Source organism: Thalassophryne amazonica, chromosome 7 (assembly GCF_902500255.1).
Source record: "Thalassophryne amazonica chromosome 7, fThaAma1.1, whole genome shotgun sequence".
Taxonomy (NCBI): domain Eukaryota; kingdom Metazoa; phylum Chordata; class Actinopteri; order Batrachoidiformes; family Batrachoididae; genus Thalassophryne; species Thalassophryne amazonica.
The window spans coordinates 112,548,472-112,569,142 of record NC_047109.1 but is presented as its reverse complement, the minus strand read 5'-3'; the positions used below and the strand labels follow the sequence as shown (position 1 = coordinate 112,569,142).

Sequence of the window (20,671 nt, the reverse complement as noted above, 5' to 3'; positions counted from 1 at the left end):
TGTTTTTGATATATGGGTGTTATGTACCGGATGTGTTGTTGTGTAGCAGACCCTCTGTCCAAGGCAAATTTCTCCTTAGGGAGACAAATAAAGACACTTTGACTTTGATTTATTTTCACAGCCATAGAGTCGTGCAGAGATGTCGCAGCAGACATGCACAGCAAGACAGTTTTGACTTATGGTTAAAATTTTAAACAAACTAATTCTGGATGGTTATTGAAATTAATGTCACCTCTGTCATTCTCACAAAGAGAAAATATCAGATATATGTTTTAGTTTTAAAGTAATGCACTAATTTTGTTTACAGACACACATGCCAAAGGCCATTATGGGAAAATGAGCTTTCTGTCATCAGTGGTTGGTCGGTTTAATTATATGTAAAAACCAAATAAATCTGTATTTGTAAATATGTTAATTTTTGTCATTTGTAAAAAGGCAATATTAAAACTGAAAGTTCTGTTTTGGGATTCAGCATGTATAGCAAATCTGTGGCAATTGGTATTCACATGGCAGTGTGAATACCAATTGCCACACATTTGCTATACGTGCTGAATCACACTTAAGAAATATATAAATATATATATATATATATTTGCATATGTACTTGAGAACCCTGAGCCATGCATGCTTGCACAGTGTGTGTACACCCATCATCTTCATTGAGCTACTGTTATGGTTATTTAGCTTGTTGACTACATTACTTCTAATTCTCAACCGGGTGGCCATTGCTGGTTTGTCACTTATGTCAGAGTTTGTGATAATTGAGAGTGATTGCTTCGGCACTGTCACATTAAGTAAATGACACACTGGGTTTTAATTGACACCAGACAAAGCTGCAGTTGATTGAAACAGCTTCAAACAGCAATTCATGTTCCTCCACACACGCAGACATTTGGTTTCTCAATAAATGAAGCAAATCAGAGTGGCTGCTGAGCTGTTGTGTGGTGCCATCTGAAATCTCCCAAAGTGTTGCTGAGTAATAAAGTGCTAATGGGAACCAGAGTGGCTTCTGTGTATTGTAGACTGCGGGCAGACCTGCTCCTCACTCCGGCTGTTGGTGACTAAAGCATCACATGCAAGGTTTGTCCCACCATTGTATAGGCCGAGCGGGTTTGCTGGCCAAAAGTGGGGGCTGCCATGCATCAAATTTTCAGATAGTACACTATCAATCTGGAAAAAATCAGATGTTAGTGGAGCTGCTTTGGTTAGTTCTGCCAATATTAGTTTTTGTATTAAATATTAGTGCGCTCACACACTTGTGGAGATGGCAATTAGCTTAAAAACAAACATGGCAGGGTTTGTTTTATTGATGGCACTCATTCTTGTAACACATAAGAAAACTTTGTGGACGTATAATAATATTCTACAAAAACCTGATATGTTATGCGACCTGAGGGGGCCGCTGCAACCACCACAAAAGACTTTTTTCAATAACTACTGAACCCAACATCTTACAATCATGGTTCTTTTTGTGGTGTTTTGTGCGCTCAGGTACATCTATACATGTCGGCGCCACCATGGAACTTGGCAGCCATTTTGGTTTATTCTGAATCTTCACGAGCTAATGCCTATTTTTCTTTTTGTGACAAGAGTGAAACAGAGCTTCCCCAAGGCACCCACTACTCATGAAAAAAATTTGCAGATATACAGACAAGCCATCTGAGTGACAGGAGACAGAGGGAAATTTGCCACAGCTATTACTTGCACGGGTCAAGTAATCTAGTTTGAACCCCAACAATTGCCGTTTTTCGGCTATAATATTATTATTATTATTGTTATGATTATTATTATTATTATCTATCCCTTTAATGTTATATCATTTATAAGGATGTTATACAACCCCCGGCAAAAATTATGGAATCACCGGCCTCGGAGGATGTTCATTCAGTTATTTAATTTTGTAGAAAAAAAGCAGATCACAGACATGACACAAAACTAAAGTCATTTCAAATGGCAACTTTCTGGCTTTAAGAAACACTATAAGAAATCAGGAAAAAAAATTGTGGCAGTCAGTAACGGTTACTTTTTTAGACCAAGCAGAGGGGAAAAAAAAATATGGAATCACTCAGTTCTGAGGAAAAAATTATGGAATCATGAAAAACAAAAGAACGCTCCAACACATCACTAGTATTTTGTTGCACCACCTCTGGCTTTTATAACAGCTTGCAGTCTCTGAGGCATGGACTTAATGAGTGACAAACAGTACTCTTCATCAGTCTGGCTCCAACTTTCTCTTTGCAGGTTGGAACCTTGTCATGGACCATTTTCTTCAACTTCCACCAAAGATTTTCAATTGGATTAAAATCCAGACTATTTGCAGGACATGACATTGACCCTATGTGTCTTTTTGCAAGGAATGTTTTCACAGTTTTTGCTCTATGGCAAGATGCATTATCATCTTGAAAAATGATTTCATCATCCCCAAACATCCTTTCAATTGATGGGATAAGAAAAGTGTCCAAAATATCAACGTAAACTTGTGCATTTATTGATGATGTAATGACAGCCATCTCCCCAGTGCCTTTACCTGACATGTAGCCCCATATCATCAATGTCTGTGGAAATTTACATGTTCTCTTCAGGCAGTCATCTTTATAAATCTCATTGGAACGGCACCAAACAAAACTTCCAGCATCATCACCTTGCCCAATGCAGATTCGAGATTCACCACTGAATATGACTTTCATCCAGTCATCCACAGTCCACGATTGCTTTTCCTTAGCCCATTGTAACCTTGTTTTTTTCTGTTTAGGTGTTAATGATGGCTTTCGTTTAGCTTTTCTGTATGTAAATCCCATTTCCTTTCTTACAGTTCGGTCACAGACGACTCCAGTTTCCTTCCATTCATTCCTCATTTGTTTTGTTGTGCATTTTTGATTTTTGAGACATATTGCTTTAAGTTTTCTGTCTTGATGCTTTGATGTCTTCCTTGGTCTACCAGTATGTTTGCCTTTAACAACCATCCCATGTTGTTTGTATTTGGTCCAGAGTTTAGACACAGCTAACTGTGAACAACCAACATCTTTTGCAACATTGCGTGATGATTTACCCTCTTTTAAGAGTTTGATAATCCTCTCCTTTGTTTCAATTGACATCTCTCATTTTGGAGCCATGATTCATGTCAGTCCACTTGGTGCAACAGCTCTCCAAGGTGTGATCACTCCTTTTTAGATGTAGACTAATGAGCATATCTGATTTGATGCAGGTGTTAGTTTTGGGGATGAAAATTTACAGGGTGATTCCATAATTTATTCCTCAGAATTGAGTGAGTCAATATTTTTTTTTCCCTCTGCTTGGTCTAAAAAAGTAACCATTACTGACTGCCACAATTTTTTTTCTTGATTTCTTATAGTGTTTCTTAAAGCCAGAAAGTTGCCATTTGAAATGACTTTAGTTTTGCCTTCAGTTAATTCAAAATGCTGCAGCTAGAGTACTGACGGGGACTAGAAGGAGAGAGCATATCTCACCCATATTGGCCTCTCTTCATTGGCTTCCAGTTAATTCTAGAATAGAATTTAAAATTCTTCTTCTTACTTATAAGGTTTTGAATAATCAGGTCCCATCTTATCTTAGGGACCTCGTAGTACCATATCACCCCAATAGAGTGCTTCGCTCTCAGACTGCAGGCTTACTTGTAGTTCCTAGGGTTTGTAAGAGTAGAATGGGAGGCAGAGCCTTCAGCTTTCAGGCTCCTCTCCTGTGGAACCAGCTCCCAATTCAGATCAGGGAGACAGACACCCTCTCTACTTTTAAGATTAAGCTTAAAACTTTCCTTTTTGCTAAAGCTTATAGTTAGGGCTGGATCAGGTGACCCTGAACCATCCCTTAGTTATGTTGCTATAGACGTAGACTGCTGGGGGGTTCCCATGATGCACTGTTTCTTTCTCTTTTTGCTCTGTATGCACCACTCTGCATTTAATCATTAGTGATCGATCTCTGCTCCCCTCCACAGCATGTCTTTTTCCTGGTTCTCTCCCTCAGCCCCAACCAGTCCCAGCAGAAGACTGCCCCTCCCTGAGCCTGGTTCTGCTGGAGGTTTCTTCCTGTTAAAAGGGAGTTTTTCCTTCCCACTGTAGCCAAGTGCTTGCTCACAGGGGGTCGTTTTGACCGTTGGGGTTTTACATAATTATTGTATGGCCTTGCCTTACAATATAAAGCGCCTTGGGGCAACTGTTTGTTGTGATTTGGCGCTATATAAAAAAATTGATTGATTGATGTCTGTGATCTGCTGTTTTTCTACAAAATTAAACAACTGAATGAACATCCTCCGAGGCCAGTGATTCCATAATTTTTGCCAGGGGTTGAACTCATTTTTTGAAGTAACTTTAAGAATGTTTAACTGATTTAAGTGCTTTATTCATTTAATATATTATGAGAATGTCAATAAAAAAAAGTGTAAACCCCCAAAAAGTGCTTAAGAGGCTTTGCTATAAAATTTGTTGAGGTCTAAATACTTGTTAAAGATAAAATATTTTCAACAATTATTGTATTTAGACCTCAGAATTCAATATTTATTTGCCACTTTTTCAAAGGTTTTGCAGGCCCATGACGTTAGGAGGGGTTTGGGGTTACGACTAAACCAGGAAGACAGTTTTACAGCAAGCAATTAAATATCTGCAGGTTACCCCACATAGGAAAAGAAAAGTTTATAAGTTATCCTTCAGCACTTGATTTGACCTGACATGTAAAATGCACATGCCTCACAGATTCCCAGATAGTCTTTTTACCATGTGATTTGATATTTACAGGTCATAAATTTCCTCTTTAAACAGAATCATGTGGATTCACTTTGTTGGATAGCGTTCCTTCTCAGGTTCACATGTGTTGTGGTTCTCTGTTTGAGTCAAAAGAGAGACAACTGAACCAACAATTTGGCTGTGGATGTGAACAGATGTAAAAGCAGCAGTTTGACTTTGTTTAAAGGTGAATCAAACTGGCTACAATCAAATGAAAATCCAGTCTTCAAAACCATGTGCTACGTTTGTATTGATTTCATCATTCCTTTTGAAGTGATGTACGCCTTTCGTCGTGTCGGCTTTGTGACCAACAACCTAAACTGTTTACGCCTTGTTTTAGATCAGTGCTGATTTTTGTGCCGCCTCACTGTAATCACAGAAACCTGCCCTGCTGTATACAAAAACCTGATTACTTTGAACTCTTTGATTTCATTACCACCCCATTTTGGCAACTGGGATTGGTTCAAAAATAAAATTTATTTTTTTTCCTCTCCCTCCTCTCTAAAGGTACGATGAAGCCAACAAGCACTATGATGCCATTCTGCAAGATGACCCCACCAATACGGTAAGAGACACGCTGAGGAAAAATCCCTCTGCTTAAGGATGTGCTTTGCTTCAACTTGTGGTCTCATCATTGTGAGCTTGCAGATTTAAAATTTGCTGGGCCTGCTTGCCTTCAACCACAGTGCTGATCCATCTGTCACCCACACAACTCAAAAGGGTCTAAAGGATGGTTGGCTGGAGGGTTGGGCAATTTCTACTTAATTTGGGGTGTGGAGTGGGGATTGTACTTAGTCCATACTTTATTTTTTCCCCCTTTACAATGTCTACTGATGAATTAAATAATTAATTCATTGCTGTTTCGGATGTGTTGGCTCACTTTGCACGTCAGATACCCTTCCTGAACATAACTCCACATTACATGGGGAATGAGCATGGGGATCTTGAACTGGGAATCTTCTGTTTTGAAAGCAAGCACACTCACTGCTCAGCCACCACGCCACCTTATACATGATATTATTTTATTTTATCTGACTTGACTTTTTTATTTTGGCAATAAAATTGCATATGAAATTGGAAATTGTCAAACTGATTAAATAAATTTTTAAATATTCTGAAATCTAATCTCAGTAAAATGACATAAAATAAAAAATGTAAAAGCCAAAATGATGTGCTGCATTGCACCGTGTAGTGTCACACAACTAATTACGTTTGCAGCTAATTTTCTTGAGACAAGTCAGGAGATGGATACATGAGTAATTCTAAGATGCTGAATGTGCCTTGGACTACACCAATTTAGGGCTGCACAATATTGGAAAAACTTGACATTCAATGAGTTGATTAACATCACTTTGGGCAGATGGAATAAATCAGTGAAATCACCTGGTGGAGTAGGTGGTTGGAAAGAAAACCTGCACCCTCTCAGTCCTTTCTGGAATGAGTTGCAGAGCTCTGTTTTAGACCCTCAAACAGTGATGCTTCCGTTCTGGATTCATCTTTAATGGCAAATGACCTCAGGTCTACAGCTTACTGTGTTACGTTGAAACCAGAGTTGTATGAGAGAGCCCCTTGTTCTCTTCGTTACTTTTCCCTCGTCCTTAATGTGCCTTACTATCTTTTTAAAGTTTCCTCTTTATCTGTGTAAAATGACTTGCAGAAGCATGCCTCGTCAGTGTTCTGCCAATCCCACACCGTCAACCCAAAACATAATCTACCTGCTGTTAATTGTTTTCATAAGGACATGTGGCCATGCAGGAAAATGAATCTTTTAAGGGGCTTTTAAAAGGAACCATGACCTTATTTATTTTGGCCTTCTTCTTCTCCCCAACACTGTTCCTATACAGTGTTAACATATGGATGACATCGAACATATTAAACATTCTGTCTTGTTTGGCAGAGCGGTATGGATGCCAAGCGAAGATTCCTGACATTGTCAGCTATCTCTTTTGCACAAATACAAGCTTTGTTGACAAAGCCAGTAAACTTGACTCTGATGCGCTCGGCTGCCTGGTCTCGCTGTAGTGGAGACTAATCGGCTGCTGGTCTTTCTGTCTGTTTGTCAAGACCTTTGCATTTGAGGAGTCATGGATCACAAAAGCTGCGATTCAGATCAGGTATAGTTTTTCAGCCATGGATCTGATCTTTTTTGGGGGGAGGAGTTAAAAAAAAACCCCTCTAAAACCCAAAAAAGCAAACAAAAAAGAAAACCCCAGACAAACCTGACATTGCTTTCCATTTTTAAAAATAACTTAATGAGCAAAAACAAACAAACAAAAAAACAAGCAAACAAAAAAAAACCAACATTGCCTCTGGTCCTGAATGAAAACAAAGTGTTCAGTGTTGTACATAATATTTAAAAAAAAAAAAAAATTCACTCGTATATTAAATTGCAATATGAACACTATCGGTGAATTTAAAAAAAATCATTTGTCAAAATCATGAGAAGTTAACAACAAAAAGAATAAGAAGAAAGATCATAACTTCAAATTCTTTTTCAAGAAGTTGAGGATGTCTGTGTTGTCTTGTGACAGGGGCACAACAAAACTTTATTTGTAACCCTTTCCTGATAAAAAGAAATATATATTTGTTCAACCACCTCTGATCCAGATTCATTCAGATCAGTGGTCTTGCTGAGCAGACATTTGGAAAAAGTTAGGAATACGGTACTTGTTGTTTACCAGAGCGATAGAATTTCAGCCACCTCAGCTGAAATTAAGTCCGCACCGAGAAGGGACAATGGACATTTGTCCTCAACTCCGCAGACTAAAACAGTTAAATGTGGTCTATTAAACATTAGGTCTCTCTCTTCTAAGTCCCTGTTGGTAAAAGATATAATAATTGATCAACATATTGATTTATTCTGCCTTACAGAAACCTGGTTACAGCAGGATGAATATGTTAGTTTAAATGAGTCAACACCCCCGAGTCACACTAACTGTCAGAATGCTCGTAGCACAGGCCGAGGCGGAGGATTAGCAGCAATCTTCCATTCCAGCTTATTAATTAATCAAAAACCCAGACAGAGCTTTAATTCATTTGAAAGCTTGACTCTTAGTCTTGTCCATCCAAATTGGAAGTCCCAAAAACCAGTTTTATTTGTTATTATCTATCGTCCACCTGGTCGTTACTGTGAGATTCTCTGTGAATTTTCAGACCTTTTGTCTGACTTAGTGCTTAGCTCAGATAAGATAATTATAGTGGGCGATTTTAACATCCACACAGATGCTGAGAATGACAGCCTCAACACTGCATTTAATCTATTATTAGACTCTATTGGCTTTGCTCAAAAAGTAAATGAGTCCACCCACCACTTTAATCATATCTTAGATCTTGTTCTGACTTATGGTATGGAAATAGAAGACTTAACAGTATCCCTGAAAACTCCCTTCTGTCTGATCATTTCTTAATAACATTTACATTTACTCTGATGGACTACCCAGCAGTGGGGAATAAGTTTCATTACACTAGAAGTCTTTCAGAAAGCGCTGTAACTAGGTTTAAGGATATGATTCCTTCTTTATGTTCTCTAATGCCATATACCAACACAGTGCAGAGTAGCTACCTAAACTCTGTAAGTGAGATAGAGTATCTCGTCAATAGTTTTACATCCTCATTGAAGACAACTTGGATGCTGTAGCTCCTCTGAAAAAGAGAGCTTTAAATCAGAAGTGCCTGACTCCGTGGTATAACTCACAAACTCATAGCTTAAAGCAGATAACCCGTAAGTTGGAGAGGAAATGGCGTCTCACTAATTTAGAAGATCTTCACTTAGCCTGGAAAAGAGTCTGTTGCTCTATAAAAAGCCCTCCGTAAAGCTAGGACATCTTTCTACTCATCACTAATTGAAGAAAATAAGAACAACCCCAGGTTTCTTTTCAGCACTGTAGCCAGGCTGACAAAGAGTCAGAGCTCTATTGAGCTGAGTATTCCATTAACTTTAACTAGTAATGACTTCATGACTTTCTTTGCTAACAAAATTTTAACTATTAGAGAAAAAATTACTCATAACCATCCCAAAGACGTATCGTTATCTTTGGCTGCTTTCAGTGATGCCGGTATTTGGTTAGACTCTTTCTCTTCGATTGTTCTGTCTGAGTATTTTCATTAGTTACTTCATCCAAACCATCAACATGTTTATTAGACCCCATTCCTACCAGGCTGCTCAAGGAAGCCCTACCATTATTTAATGCTTCGATCTTAAATATGATCAATCTATCTTTGTTAGGTGGCTATGTACCACAGGCTTTTAAGGTGGCAGTAATTAAACCATTACTTAAAAAGTCATCACTTGACCCAGCTATCTTAGCTAATTATAGGCCAATCTCCAACCTTCCTTTTCTCTCAAAAATTCTTGAAAGGGGTAGTTGTAAACAGCTAACTAATCATCTGCAGAGGAATGGTCTATTTGAAGAGTTTCAGTCAGGTTTTAGAATTCATCATAGTACAGAAACAGCATTAGTGAAGGTTACAAATGATCTTCTTATGGCCTCGGACAGTGGACTCATCTCTGTGCTTGTTCTGTTAGACCTCAGTGCTGCTTTTGATACTGTTGACCATAAAATTTTATTACAGAGATTAGAGCATGCCATAGGTATTAAAGGCACTGCGCTGCGGTGGTTTGAATCATATTTGTCTAATAGATTACAATTTGTTCATGTAAATGGGGAATCTTCTTCACAGACCAAAGTTAATTATGGAGTTCCACAAGGTTCTGTGCTAGGACCAATTTATTCACTTTATACATGCTTCCCTTAGGTAGTATTATTAGATGGTATTGCTTAAATTTTCATTGTTACGCAGATGATACCCAGCTTTATCTATCCATGAAGCCAGAGGACACACACCAATTAGCTAAACTGCAGGATTGTCTTACAGGACATAAAGACATGGATGACCTCTAATTTCCTGCTTTTAAACTCAGATAAAACTGAAGTTATTGTACTTGGCCCCACAAATCTTAGAAACATGGTGTCTAACCAGATCCTTACTCTGGATGGCATTACCCTGACCTCTAGTAATACTGTGAGAAATCTTGGAGTCATTTTTGATCAGGATATGTCATTCAAAGCGCATATTAAACAAATATGTAGGACTGCTTTTTTGCATTTACGCAATATCTCTAAAATCAGAAAGGTCTTGTCTGAGTGATGCTGAAAAAACTAATTCATGCATTTATTTCCTCTAGGCTGGACTATTGTAATTCATTATTATCTGGTTGTCCTAAAAGTTCCCTAAAAAGCCTTCAGTTAATTCAAAATGCTGCAGCTAGAGTACTGACGGGGACTAGAAGGAGAGAGAGCATATCTCACCCATATTGGCCTCTCTTCATTGGCTTCCTGTTAATTCTAGAATAGAATTTAAATTCTTCTTCTTACTTATAAGGTTTTTGAATAATCAGGTCCCATCTTATCTTAGGGACCTCGTAGTACCATATCACCCCAATAGAGGCTTCGCTCTCAGACTGCAGGCTTACTTGTAGTTCCTAGGGTTTGTAAGAGTAGAATGGGAGGCAGAGCCTTCAGCTTTCAGGCTCCTCTCCTGTGGAACCAGCTCCCAATTCAGATCAGGGAGACAGACACCCTCTCTACTTTTAAGATTAGGCTTAAACTTTCCTTTTTGCTAAGCTTATAGTTAGGGCTGGATCAGGTGACCCTGAACCATCCCTTAGTTTATGCTGCTATAGACGTAGACTGCTGGGGGTTCCCATGATGCACTATTTCTTTCTCTTTTTGCTCTGTATGCACCACTCTGCATTTAATCATTAGTGATCGATCTCTGCTCCCCTCCACAGCATGTCTTTTTCCTGGTTCTCTCCCTCAGCCCCACCAGTCCCAGGAGAAGACTGCCCCTCCCTGAGCCTGGTTCTGCTGGAGGTTTCTTCCTGTTAAAAGGGAGTTTTTCCTTCCCACTGTAGCCAAGTGCTTGCTCACAGGGGGTCGTTTTGACCGTGGGGTTTACATAATTATTGTATGGCCTTGTCTTACAATATAAAGCGCCTTGGGGCAACTGTTTGTTGTGATTTGGCGCTATATAAAAAAATTGATTGATTGATTGATTGAACTCCTTTTAATGTTTGAGAGATTCTTTCTTTGTATTTAGTATCCAGAAGTGTACCAAGCCTGCTGTCTGTAGTCATTCACTAAATACGGAGTTTTATTTCTTCCTCTCACATTTTTCACCACGCACTTCATCCTCAACTCCTTTAAATTTTGGATGTTTTCTGTATTTGGATCCAGAAGTGTGCTGATCTTGCACCAACCTGTCTCCCTAGCAGAGAATGATGCTGTTTTTAACAGGCTGCATTCGCGATTGAGTAATGTGCACGCGCAGCTGCAGCCCCTGCAGTCACTGTGTGATTTCTGTATTGAAATTACAGCAGTTATCACTTGCAGGGATGAAAAATCTCCACTTTTTGGCAGATTTCTGCTTTTTTTGCCAGGCGCCTGGTTCATTTTTGAGGTCAGTGCAAATCTGTTTTCTTGTAAATTCCTATTAGTTGTATCTATATTTTGTTATTTAGGTCAGGCATCGATTTGGGCAGCCCCAGTGTGCTGTTAGGTTCAGTCACGTTAGTGGAGAACCAGAGTTATTCTTGGCACTGACAACACTGCTTTTAACGTAGCATTCCTTCGTGAAGAGGGTGAGTTACATATTTACGAAGTGCGAAGTTTGGACAGCGACAAAAATGGCGAAACAGCGCAAAACAGTTTGAATTAGTGCACCATGAAACATCGCGTCGACGGGCAGGCGTGCACGAACTCTCGCCCTGGGTTCGTGCACGTGCCGGTGTCTTTAGGGCAGTAACACACACAGTGCCACCTGCGGCTTATCATGCTGCTTATGTGGAGGAAATATAAAAAACCAACCGGTACCTGCGGGACCACATTGCGCCATTTATGTGGAATAATAATAATAATAATAAAAAAAGAAAAAAACACACCACCCCCCTGACGAGAACTTGCGCCTTTCAAAGCTCTGATTGCCAGTCAGTGACTTACCATGAGCTACGGAGCTGTTCTTTGAAAGCTGCGGGAATTGGCTTCATATCAGGAAGGACATGGAAGTGTTTCAAAAGAAAATTAAAATCATACATCACATAAAAACACGCATTTATCAAGCGAGCAATATGATGAAATGATCTGTCTGTTCCTCTGTAAATGACCCATGGTCACAGACATACAGTAATGAAATGACATGAATGAGAAGCAGTTCACTCGTCTCATTCATGTCCACATCTGCTGGCGCGTGTCCAGCCGGCCGTGCATGCGTCTTGTGGACGACGCGCCGCAGGACAACGCGTCATGTGGAACAGAGCTCACGTGGGTGACGTGACAGTGAGATCGCCTGCTAACACACCTGTGTTCTGATCTGATGGTCCGTTTTGACCTGGGAGCAGCCTGTTTATGTGCGCGCCGTGCATGCTGTCGCTCGCTGCAGCACATCGCCGCAGTGATATATGTTTTATCTATGTCCACTTGATAACAGCAAACAGACACACCCGCGTCACATTGAGCAGTTGTTTGTCCATGTCCGTCCAAACATGGTATGTCGTGTCCAGATCCACAGATTTCCACAGCCGTTTCAGTGGAGGACACACCTCCTGTCATCTCAGCGCACACACCAAAGCCACACTCGTGTGGGAGTATGAAAGTGATTGTTTGTAGTCTGTTATTGTGCCAAGACTGCGGACTGGCCACACATTTTCTAAGTGCCATGCGAGCAGTGTTAGATGTTTGTGCATCACCTGGAATTTGGCCGGCACCTGCCGCAAGAGCGTGCGATGGGTTCGCACAGCGCACACTTTGCCTTTCAGGCACTTGTGTGTGCAAATAGTTGTAGCAACAGGTGTATGAGGCTTTAGAGGCAGGGCCGGCATTATGCAGTTTGCACCCGATTCCTGCATCATGCGCACTAAGTGCGCACTTCATCCAAACTTCGTACTGTGTGTGAAGGGGCCCTTATAGATGCTTCATTCCAAGTACTGTGCTTCCTGCATGCTAAGCTGAGACATTCAAGTTCATCTGTTAGGTAACAAATCTGCATATAAAGGCTCTGAACTGTTCCTGCGTGTACATGTCTCTTCTCTGACTGGAGTTCTGTGGTCACAGTAGATCAGCAAATTAACACTTCTCTCTATGTATCACATTTCCAATGCCGTTGAGGAAAAAATGAGGGTGTGTGTGTGTGTGTGTGTATGTGTATATATATATATATATATATATATATATATATATATATATATATATATATATATATATATATATATATATATATATAATAATATATATATAATGTGCTGCCAATCTGACAGCATCGTATGGTGTCCATCCCCTTATCAAAGATGTAAAGACAGGACAGAGGTGGCCAGACCGAATGTATCTGTAGCTGACAGGGTGAAAAATTGTGAAGTAAGTAGATTGAAGTATATTTATGAAGTACAGGTGAAGTACAGTTGTTGTGCATTAATTTGCAGGTAGGGTTATTTTCTGTTAGTTTATGTTAAAATAATTTTATTCATAAATTCTTGTGGAAATGCACCTAGAGGAGTGATTTTGAATTGCACTCATTGCAATTTATTGTCTGGAATAGCTCCAGACTGCGTCTCAGAGCTTCTAGAATTCAAAAATTTTCTTGCCCCAGATCTCCTTCATAATTTTTGGTTTCAGCTTTTTTCATTTTTCACCACTTTCATCCCTGCACTAGCAAATATGTCACTATGACACAAAGTCACACTCATGTAAACTTTGCAATTCATCCATGTGCCAAACTTTGGGTGGAGGTCTGTAGGGATCATCAATCAACTGTGATCCACAACTTGGTATATTTTATGTTTCTGTTGCTGTTGGAAAGTAGCTCTTGTATTGGAATTATTCAGTCATAAAAAAAAAAAAAATCAGGAACACAGCTGTTTTGGGGGAGGCAAGTTCACTCAGTTATGTTTCAGTTTCAATGAGTGTACGTGTTTAAGACAAAGGGGAGTTTTTGGTCCTGCTTGGAAATAATGGCTTGCTTAATCAAATATTTGGGTAAATGGATAATTGATTAAGTATTAGTAATAAAACCATAGTGATCCCTCAAAATTGCCCAGAACCTTCTCAGTTGTGATTCTCCAGATGCATTCTGGGTACCTCTGTTTTTCAGGGTTCTGTGATATTGTAGGATCCCCCCCCATTTTCCAGTAACACTTCAAACAGACTTCATCTATGATTTAAAAATCTCAATTCTTCTTTTCTGTGTGTTGTGTGTGTGTGTGTGTGTGTGTGTGTGTGTGTGTGTGTGTGTGTGTGTGTGTGTGTGTGTGTGTGTGAGTCTCATCGTTAGAGCTGCAATGATTAATCAGTGGATCCATGATTAATCAACTATTAAATTAATCGACAGTCTATTTTACTCATTGATTAATCATTCTGAGCCATTTATCAAGTTGTAATTCTTTGATGCTGAATATTTTCTTTCTTTTTTTTATCCTATCTGATGGTAAACTGTGTGAGTGTGTGTGTGGCGGGGGGTGCTAAGCGCACATGGAGCAAAGTTAACACCCCTATTACACAAGGCGCCATTCTGTATGATCACCCACGATCCAAAAAGTGAAAAAGCGGGATGAAATGACTTAAAGGAGACCTGCATTGAAAAAAATGCAGTCAGATTTTTTGAACAAAAAATGACTTACATTTGCACATGAGATCCTTCTGAATGTAGTAAAGTAAATCTGCAAGCCCAGATCTGTCATTCAACGGAGAAATCTTCCTTTGAAAATGACAAATTTACAGCTAACATTTAGCCCTCTGCAAATTGTCCCTCTCATCATGGACGCTGCCGAGACGTCACGGACAAGACCCTCTCCCAGCATGCATTGCGCCAGTTGTAATTTGTGGATTACGCCAGTTTGCATCTGCACCTTTTTCTTGTCTTATACGGAAGGATCTACTTTTTTTAAACTTCATATTGTCTTCCAGCACGTTTGGTGAGTACACATTTCTTTATTTGTACTTGAAATTATTTTGGGGGACTTTTTCATACGCCCGTTTGACTGAGTGGTGTCGCATTGAAAATCTACTGTCTTTCGCCTCCGGTACCGTCACGGGGTACGGAGGCAGGACCCGCAAAGGATCCAAGTCATTAAAAAGTTATAAACCCCTCTCAGCTGCCACGGAGCTCTGCAGCTCCGATTACCGAGACGTGCGGCGCTGCGGAAAGTCTGTCCTTGCAGCAACAGGTCTTACCGGCCGCTCGCATCAAAACAGCGAGCGTATTCTCTGGACTTGTGCCAAGTTGGCTGCACCTCCATTCAGTAGAGAGGGACGTGGTGCCGGCTGCACAACAGACACGGGCGATGTGAGTGGCCCGCTTCTGCGTTTACTCAGTAAACTCGGTAAACGCAGCGGAGGCAAAAAGCGAGGCGTCGGTGAAGAACGGCGCCTGCTGTCAATGTCGTTGCTGATCTGAGCACACAGATCTGTATCTCACATTCATTGCAGCTTACTTTTGGATGTTGAAACCAGGACGTGTATAAGTAACATTACTAACAGATGAAATCAATTTCAATGCGGGATCGGACTGAAGGCGGGAGCGCGTCATCTTTTCCCTGGCGTCGTGGAAATGATACGGCTGTACAAATTGTTTTCACAGAGGGCTAAATTTTAGCTGCAAATTTGTCATTTTTAACGAAGATTTCTCTGCTGAATTACAAATTTGGGCTTACAGATTTACTTTACTGCATTCACAAGGGTCTTATAAATACATATCAACTATTTCTTTCTGAAATCTGACCACATTTATTTCAGTGCAGGTCTACTTTAATCCGGCTTGCCTCCTAACAGGCTGACTTATAAAGTACAGACCTGGCAACTGGATGGCTTATAAGTGTAGACCTGGCAGTCTGCCAGAAAATAAAAGTAAGGCACTGTGTGCTCGATCAGAACTGCAACAAACACTGTTTCGGCTTCAAATTTTCACCCAGATGGAGCACGATCAAACAAGTTTCAAGCCATACTCACAAGAAATACCCCGTTTTAAGATGTTCAAACATGGTTAAAGCTGTTAAGACTATGAACACCTGGAAGTTACCACTCGCCAGCACGATTTTGGGAATTGTATGACATTTTAAACACTCTAAAGTTTGACTCCGATTTCAAATCTGGTGCCCACGATGGCCGTAGCTACTACATATACCAAGTTTGTTAAGATTGAAAAAAGATGGATCAAGTTACTATGATACGTCAAAACATGCCCCAGTTTGTTATTCGTATGAAACAGGAAGGGACAGAGTTCTGTGGAATAACCCCCATAAAGTGAAGCAACAATACTCGATGGAAGTTGGTACTGACTGAGCACGAGCAGCTCTCCTGCTGATATCGCTACAGGACAACCTTTGACCCATCGTGGCTGTCAAATGGTAGAAGAACTCCTCTTGTCATTCAATAATAAAACACTTTCCTTCCCAAAACCTGTGGAATCATAACTACTATCAAAAACTGTAGTTTTCCATCTGCGCAGACTACAAAATTAAAATGAAACAGAATGGCGTGAAGCCGGACACACACTTCCTCTCTGCAGTCCTTCCACACCGTAAGCACTCAACCTCTGAAAAGTGGAGTGAAAACCTCAACTCCAGTTTTTACCTTTTTGACATTTGCAAGTAAGGATTTTGCTACTTTAAACCTTTCATCATAATCTGTAAGAAATTGTATTTTGTGTGTCCAGTGTTTGGACAATGGGAGTTGTAATTCCATTGTATCCCGTGGCACCTCCTCGACATGGCACAGATCATCTGCCACTTCAAGAGACATCCGCGGAAAGGGAACGGTCAATTTCCTGATGTCTGAAAGCAGACTGCCGCCACCCTTTTGACATAGGCTGTCAGTCAAACCCGGGGCTGGGAGTGGAACAAAAACAGACAAAAAGTCCTCTACCCTGAAATGTGAACTGAAAACCTTTTCCCACAATCCATGTCGTGGCAGTGCAGGTGGAGCCTAAGATCATTTAGGTCACCTGTCTTGGAGAGAAATGTCTGCTGTCTGTGTATTCTCCACAATGTTTTTAAGCATGTGCCAGAGGATGGGCCCTGAGAAATGGCGGAAAATTGGCGACCACAAAGAAGACTTGCAAGACGTCCTAGCATGTGAAACACAGATTTGGAAACTGAGCTGTTTGTAATTACAGGCTGTGGAATAGATGTGGTACCCATTAACCAAAATGTGTTGAATCAACAAAATTGCTCAAGGGTTTTTTTTTTTCTCTTCTCTTCATCGTGTGTCGTCTTCTTCTTTGCCATGGCGGGGTCCAAAGATGTTTTAAACTCTCAGCCCTTCCATTGCTTGCTGTGTTCCAATACCTACAGCAATGATCTGGCAAAATTCTTGTCTGCCTGCGTAAATACATTTTTTCCACCTTTCAGTGTTTTCTTTGTCAGAACATTGGATTGTACAGTGAATGCAGAATTAGCATACAAAGACGTGCCATTTTGTGATTTATTTAATGTTCAGTTGACTCAACGCTTGAGTTAATACTGAATTCCATCACTATAATTTCTCCCTAATTGTTTAATATAGAAAGCTTGTGTTTCTTTAGGAATCCACTGGGATTACATTGATGTTGAGTGTGGTTGACCCACACTCTTGTGTAGTAACAGATTTATGGCAGGACCAGACTGTATTTGTTTGGGTCCATGTCAGTGTTAATTATCTAATTTTCAACATTAGCAATTTCAAAGTAAAAGCCCTCCAGTGCTACCACTATACAATGCTTTTATTATGAAGCACATTCAGACACTGGTAAGAGCGGTAAAAAAATGACAGATCATAATAACAATATTAATTAGAAAAAAATCCCAATTTCTGTGTGTTAATCCAACTCATCCCATAATTTAATTTATTTTGTTCGCTACCATATTTAATGTTTATGCAGACTTTCCAGCTGCTATGCATTATGTGTGTCCAGTTTGTATTTGACACTCCCAAGACATTGCAGCATTTTATTATAAAAATTTGAAATGAATAAAAAAATCATGTTGGCGCTCCTTCCTGCATCAATCCATGAAAAAAGTTTTCATTTTACAGTTTTTAACTTTCAAAGCTCAGCATAGTTAATTTTTACTGTTCTTAATAGCATATAGCATAATATAATAGCAATATCCATGCATACTGTCTATGTAATTACGTTGTTGCTGTGTTTTATTGAGAAAATGCAAATAAAGTTCGCTTTGAATTGCCTGCTGGCTGCCTTGCTCTCTGAATATCTGTATTGTCATTGAAAAACCCGTATTGGCCGATCACTATATGTTAATAGGAAACACAGAGCATGTATGTAACACTAAGCATTACATGTCATGATGTAATTGTAGCCCGGGAGAAAATCAGAGTTATGAAGGTCTTCATAATATTTGAAGTACGACGACATTTGTGTTGATTTTCTTGCAGGCGTTCCCAACTCTCAACCTGCACAATTTCATGCCACTGTGTTCTGACAAAAGCTGGCTCGCTGATTCTGTGTCTGTTAGCTGGGCATTGGCTGAACAGTGGTTGTAGTCACTCCCTCCCCACCTGTGGATCCACAATTTATTCAATCAGTTATTAATTTATATAGCGCCAACTCACGACAAAGTCACCCCAAGGTGCTTCACACAATTCACAACAACACAAATTAATCTAAAATCAAAATTAAAGTAAGAAAAGCACAATAAAAAGGTAAAACACAGGAGAATAAAAATAAATTACAAACCAAACACAAACAGATTAAATTAGTGATAAGACAGTCTAAAAAAAGTGGGTCTTCAGTCTTGATTTAAAAGTCTCCACCGTGTCATACTGCCGAATAACAGCAGGTAGATCGTTCCAAAGAGCCAGACCATGGTAGAAGGCGGCTCTATACCCCACAGACTTTTTGTTCATCCTCGGAACACACAGAAGCCCTGCGAACGCAAGGGCCTCGCAGGTACATAGGGCTTAACCAAGTCTGCCAGGTAGGAAGGTGCCAGTCAATGAACAGTTTTATAAACCAACAATAAAACTTTAAAATCCGATCTGGCAGAAACCGGTAGCCAATGAAGGGATGCCAGAATGGGAGTAATGTGGTCAAACCTTCTACTTTGTGTCAAAAGTCTGGCAGCAGCATTCTGTACCAACTGAAGTCCTCGAATGCTAGACTGTGGCAGGCCAGAAAATAAAGCATTACAATAATCAATCAATCAATCAATCAATCAATTTTTTATATAGTGCCAAATCACAACAAACAGTTGCCCCAATGCGCTTTATATTGTAAGGCAAGGCCATACAATAATTATGTAAAACCCCAACGGTCAAAACGACCCCCTGTGAGCAAGCACTTGGCTACAGTGGGAAGGAAAAACTCCCTTTTAAACAGGAAGAAACCTCCAGCAGAACCAGGCTCAGGGAGGGGCAGTCTTCTGCTGGGACTGGTTGGGGCTGAGGGAGAGAACCAGGAAAAAGACATGCTGTGGAGGGGAGCAGAGATCGATCACTAATGATTAAATGCAGAGTGGTGCATACAGAGCAAAAGAGAAAGAAACAGTGCATCATGGGAACCCCCCAGCAGTCTACGTCTATAGCAGCATAACTAAGGGATGGTCAGGGTCACCTGATCCAGCCCTAACTATAAGCTTTATCAAAAAGGAAAGTTTTAAGCCTAATCTTAAAAGTAGACATAGACAGGATGGGACGAATCTCGCCACATTTTGCAGATGAAAGAAGGCAGTCCTCGTAATGTCTTTAATGTGGGGGCCAAAAGTCAATGTAGGATTGAAAAGTACTCCAAGATTCCTCACTTGTCCGTATGATGCACACACAACACGAACCAAAATTAAGCGCCAACTGATCAAAATGATGCCGATGTCTGGCTGGACCAAGAACCATCATTTCAGTCCTTATCAGAATTCAAGAGTAGGAAATTACTAGACAACCAACTTCTCACAGATATAAGGCAATCTTCCAAGGCTTTTATATGGGCAAGATTGCCAGCAGTTATCTGCATGTACAGTGGAGTATCATCAGCATAACCATGAAAGGCAGTCCCGTAATGCCACAGAATATCCCAAGGGGCGCTATATAAATTGAGAAAAAGCAAGGGGCTTAGCACAGACCCCCTTGGAACCCCAAAATTCATTTACCAAGGCCAGAAAGTAATATTATTAAACCAACACAATAAGAACGACTGGACATTATACATCAGCCAAGCAGAACACTTCCAGTAATCCCAAAGTAATTTTCCAGCCTGTCAATAAAAACACAATGATCCACAGTATCAAACGCAGTACTAAGATCCAAGAGCACTAAAACCATTGTGGTGTCCGAATCCATTGCACACAGAAAGTCATTCACCACTCTGGTAAGCACTGTCTCTGTGGAGTGATGTTTCTGAAAGCAGACTGAAGTGGCTCAAAAAGATCATTCTCAGTAAGATGGTCTACAAGCTGCCGTGAGACCACTTTTTCCAGAATTTTCGAACAGAATGACAGATTTGATATCGGCCTGTAATTACTCAATACACAAGGGTCAAGACCGATTTAAAATACCCAAGCACAGAACCAGAGCTTAATGAAAGATTAACAATTTCCAGCACAGTCTCCCCAAGAATGGGCCACAAGTCCTTAAACAATTTTGTTGGTATAGGATCAAATAGGCAGGTTGTGCTTTTTGTAGACGTCACGAGCTTTGCTAGCGCGTCTAGTGAAATAGTATCAAATTCTGTAAATCTAGATGTCACCTCATTTTCATCACCCACCTCCACAGCAGGGTGCAGTGATTTAGCCAAAGCATGTTTTGATATGCTCAATCCACCTATTGAATATCGTTCTACATGCAACATTGAAACATTTAAGCGTTCCACACATATGTTACAGAAAAGGTATTATGTTGTTCAGCTTTGCCACTTACTGAAACATGATCCAAACCTCAGTTCATCTCAGCACTTCACTTTTGACT

The 20,671-nt window shown here is 40.1% G+C and overlaps 1 protein-coding gene across 1 annotated transcript in view; it reads left to right on the top strand.

Moving 5' to 3' along the window:
* Positions 1–20,671, top strand: part of emc2 (ER membrane protein complex subunit 2) — a 95,074-nt gene that overhangs the window by 17,577 nt on the left and 56,826 nt on the right. The window contains exon 5 of the mRNA XM_034175373.1: positions 5,244–5,301. Within this exon, the coding sequence (XP_034031264.1) occupies positions 5,244–5,301 (58 nt within the window). The remainder of the gene's footprint in view (positions 1–5,243; positions 5,302–20,671) is intronic.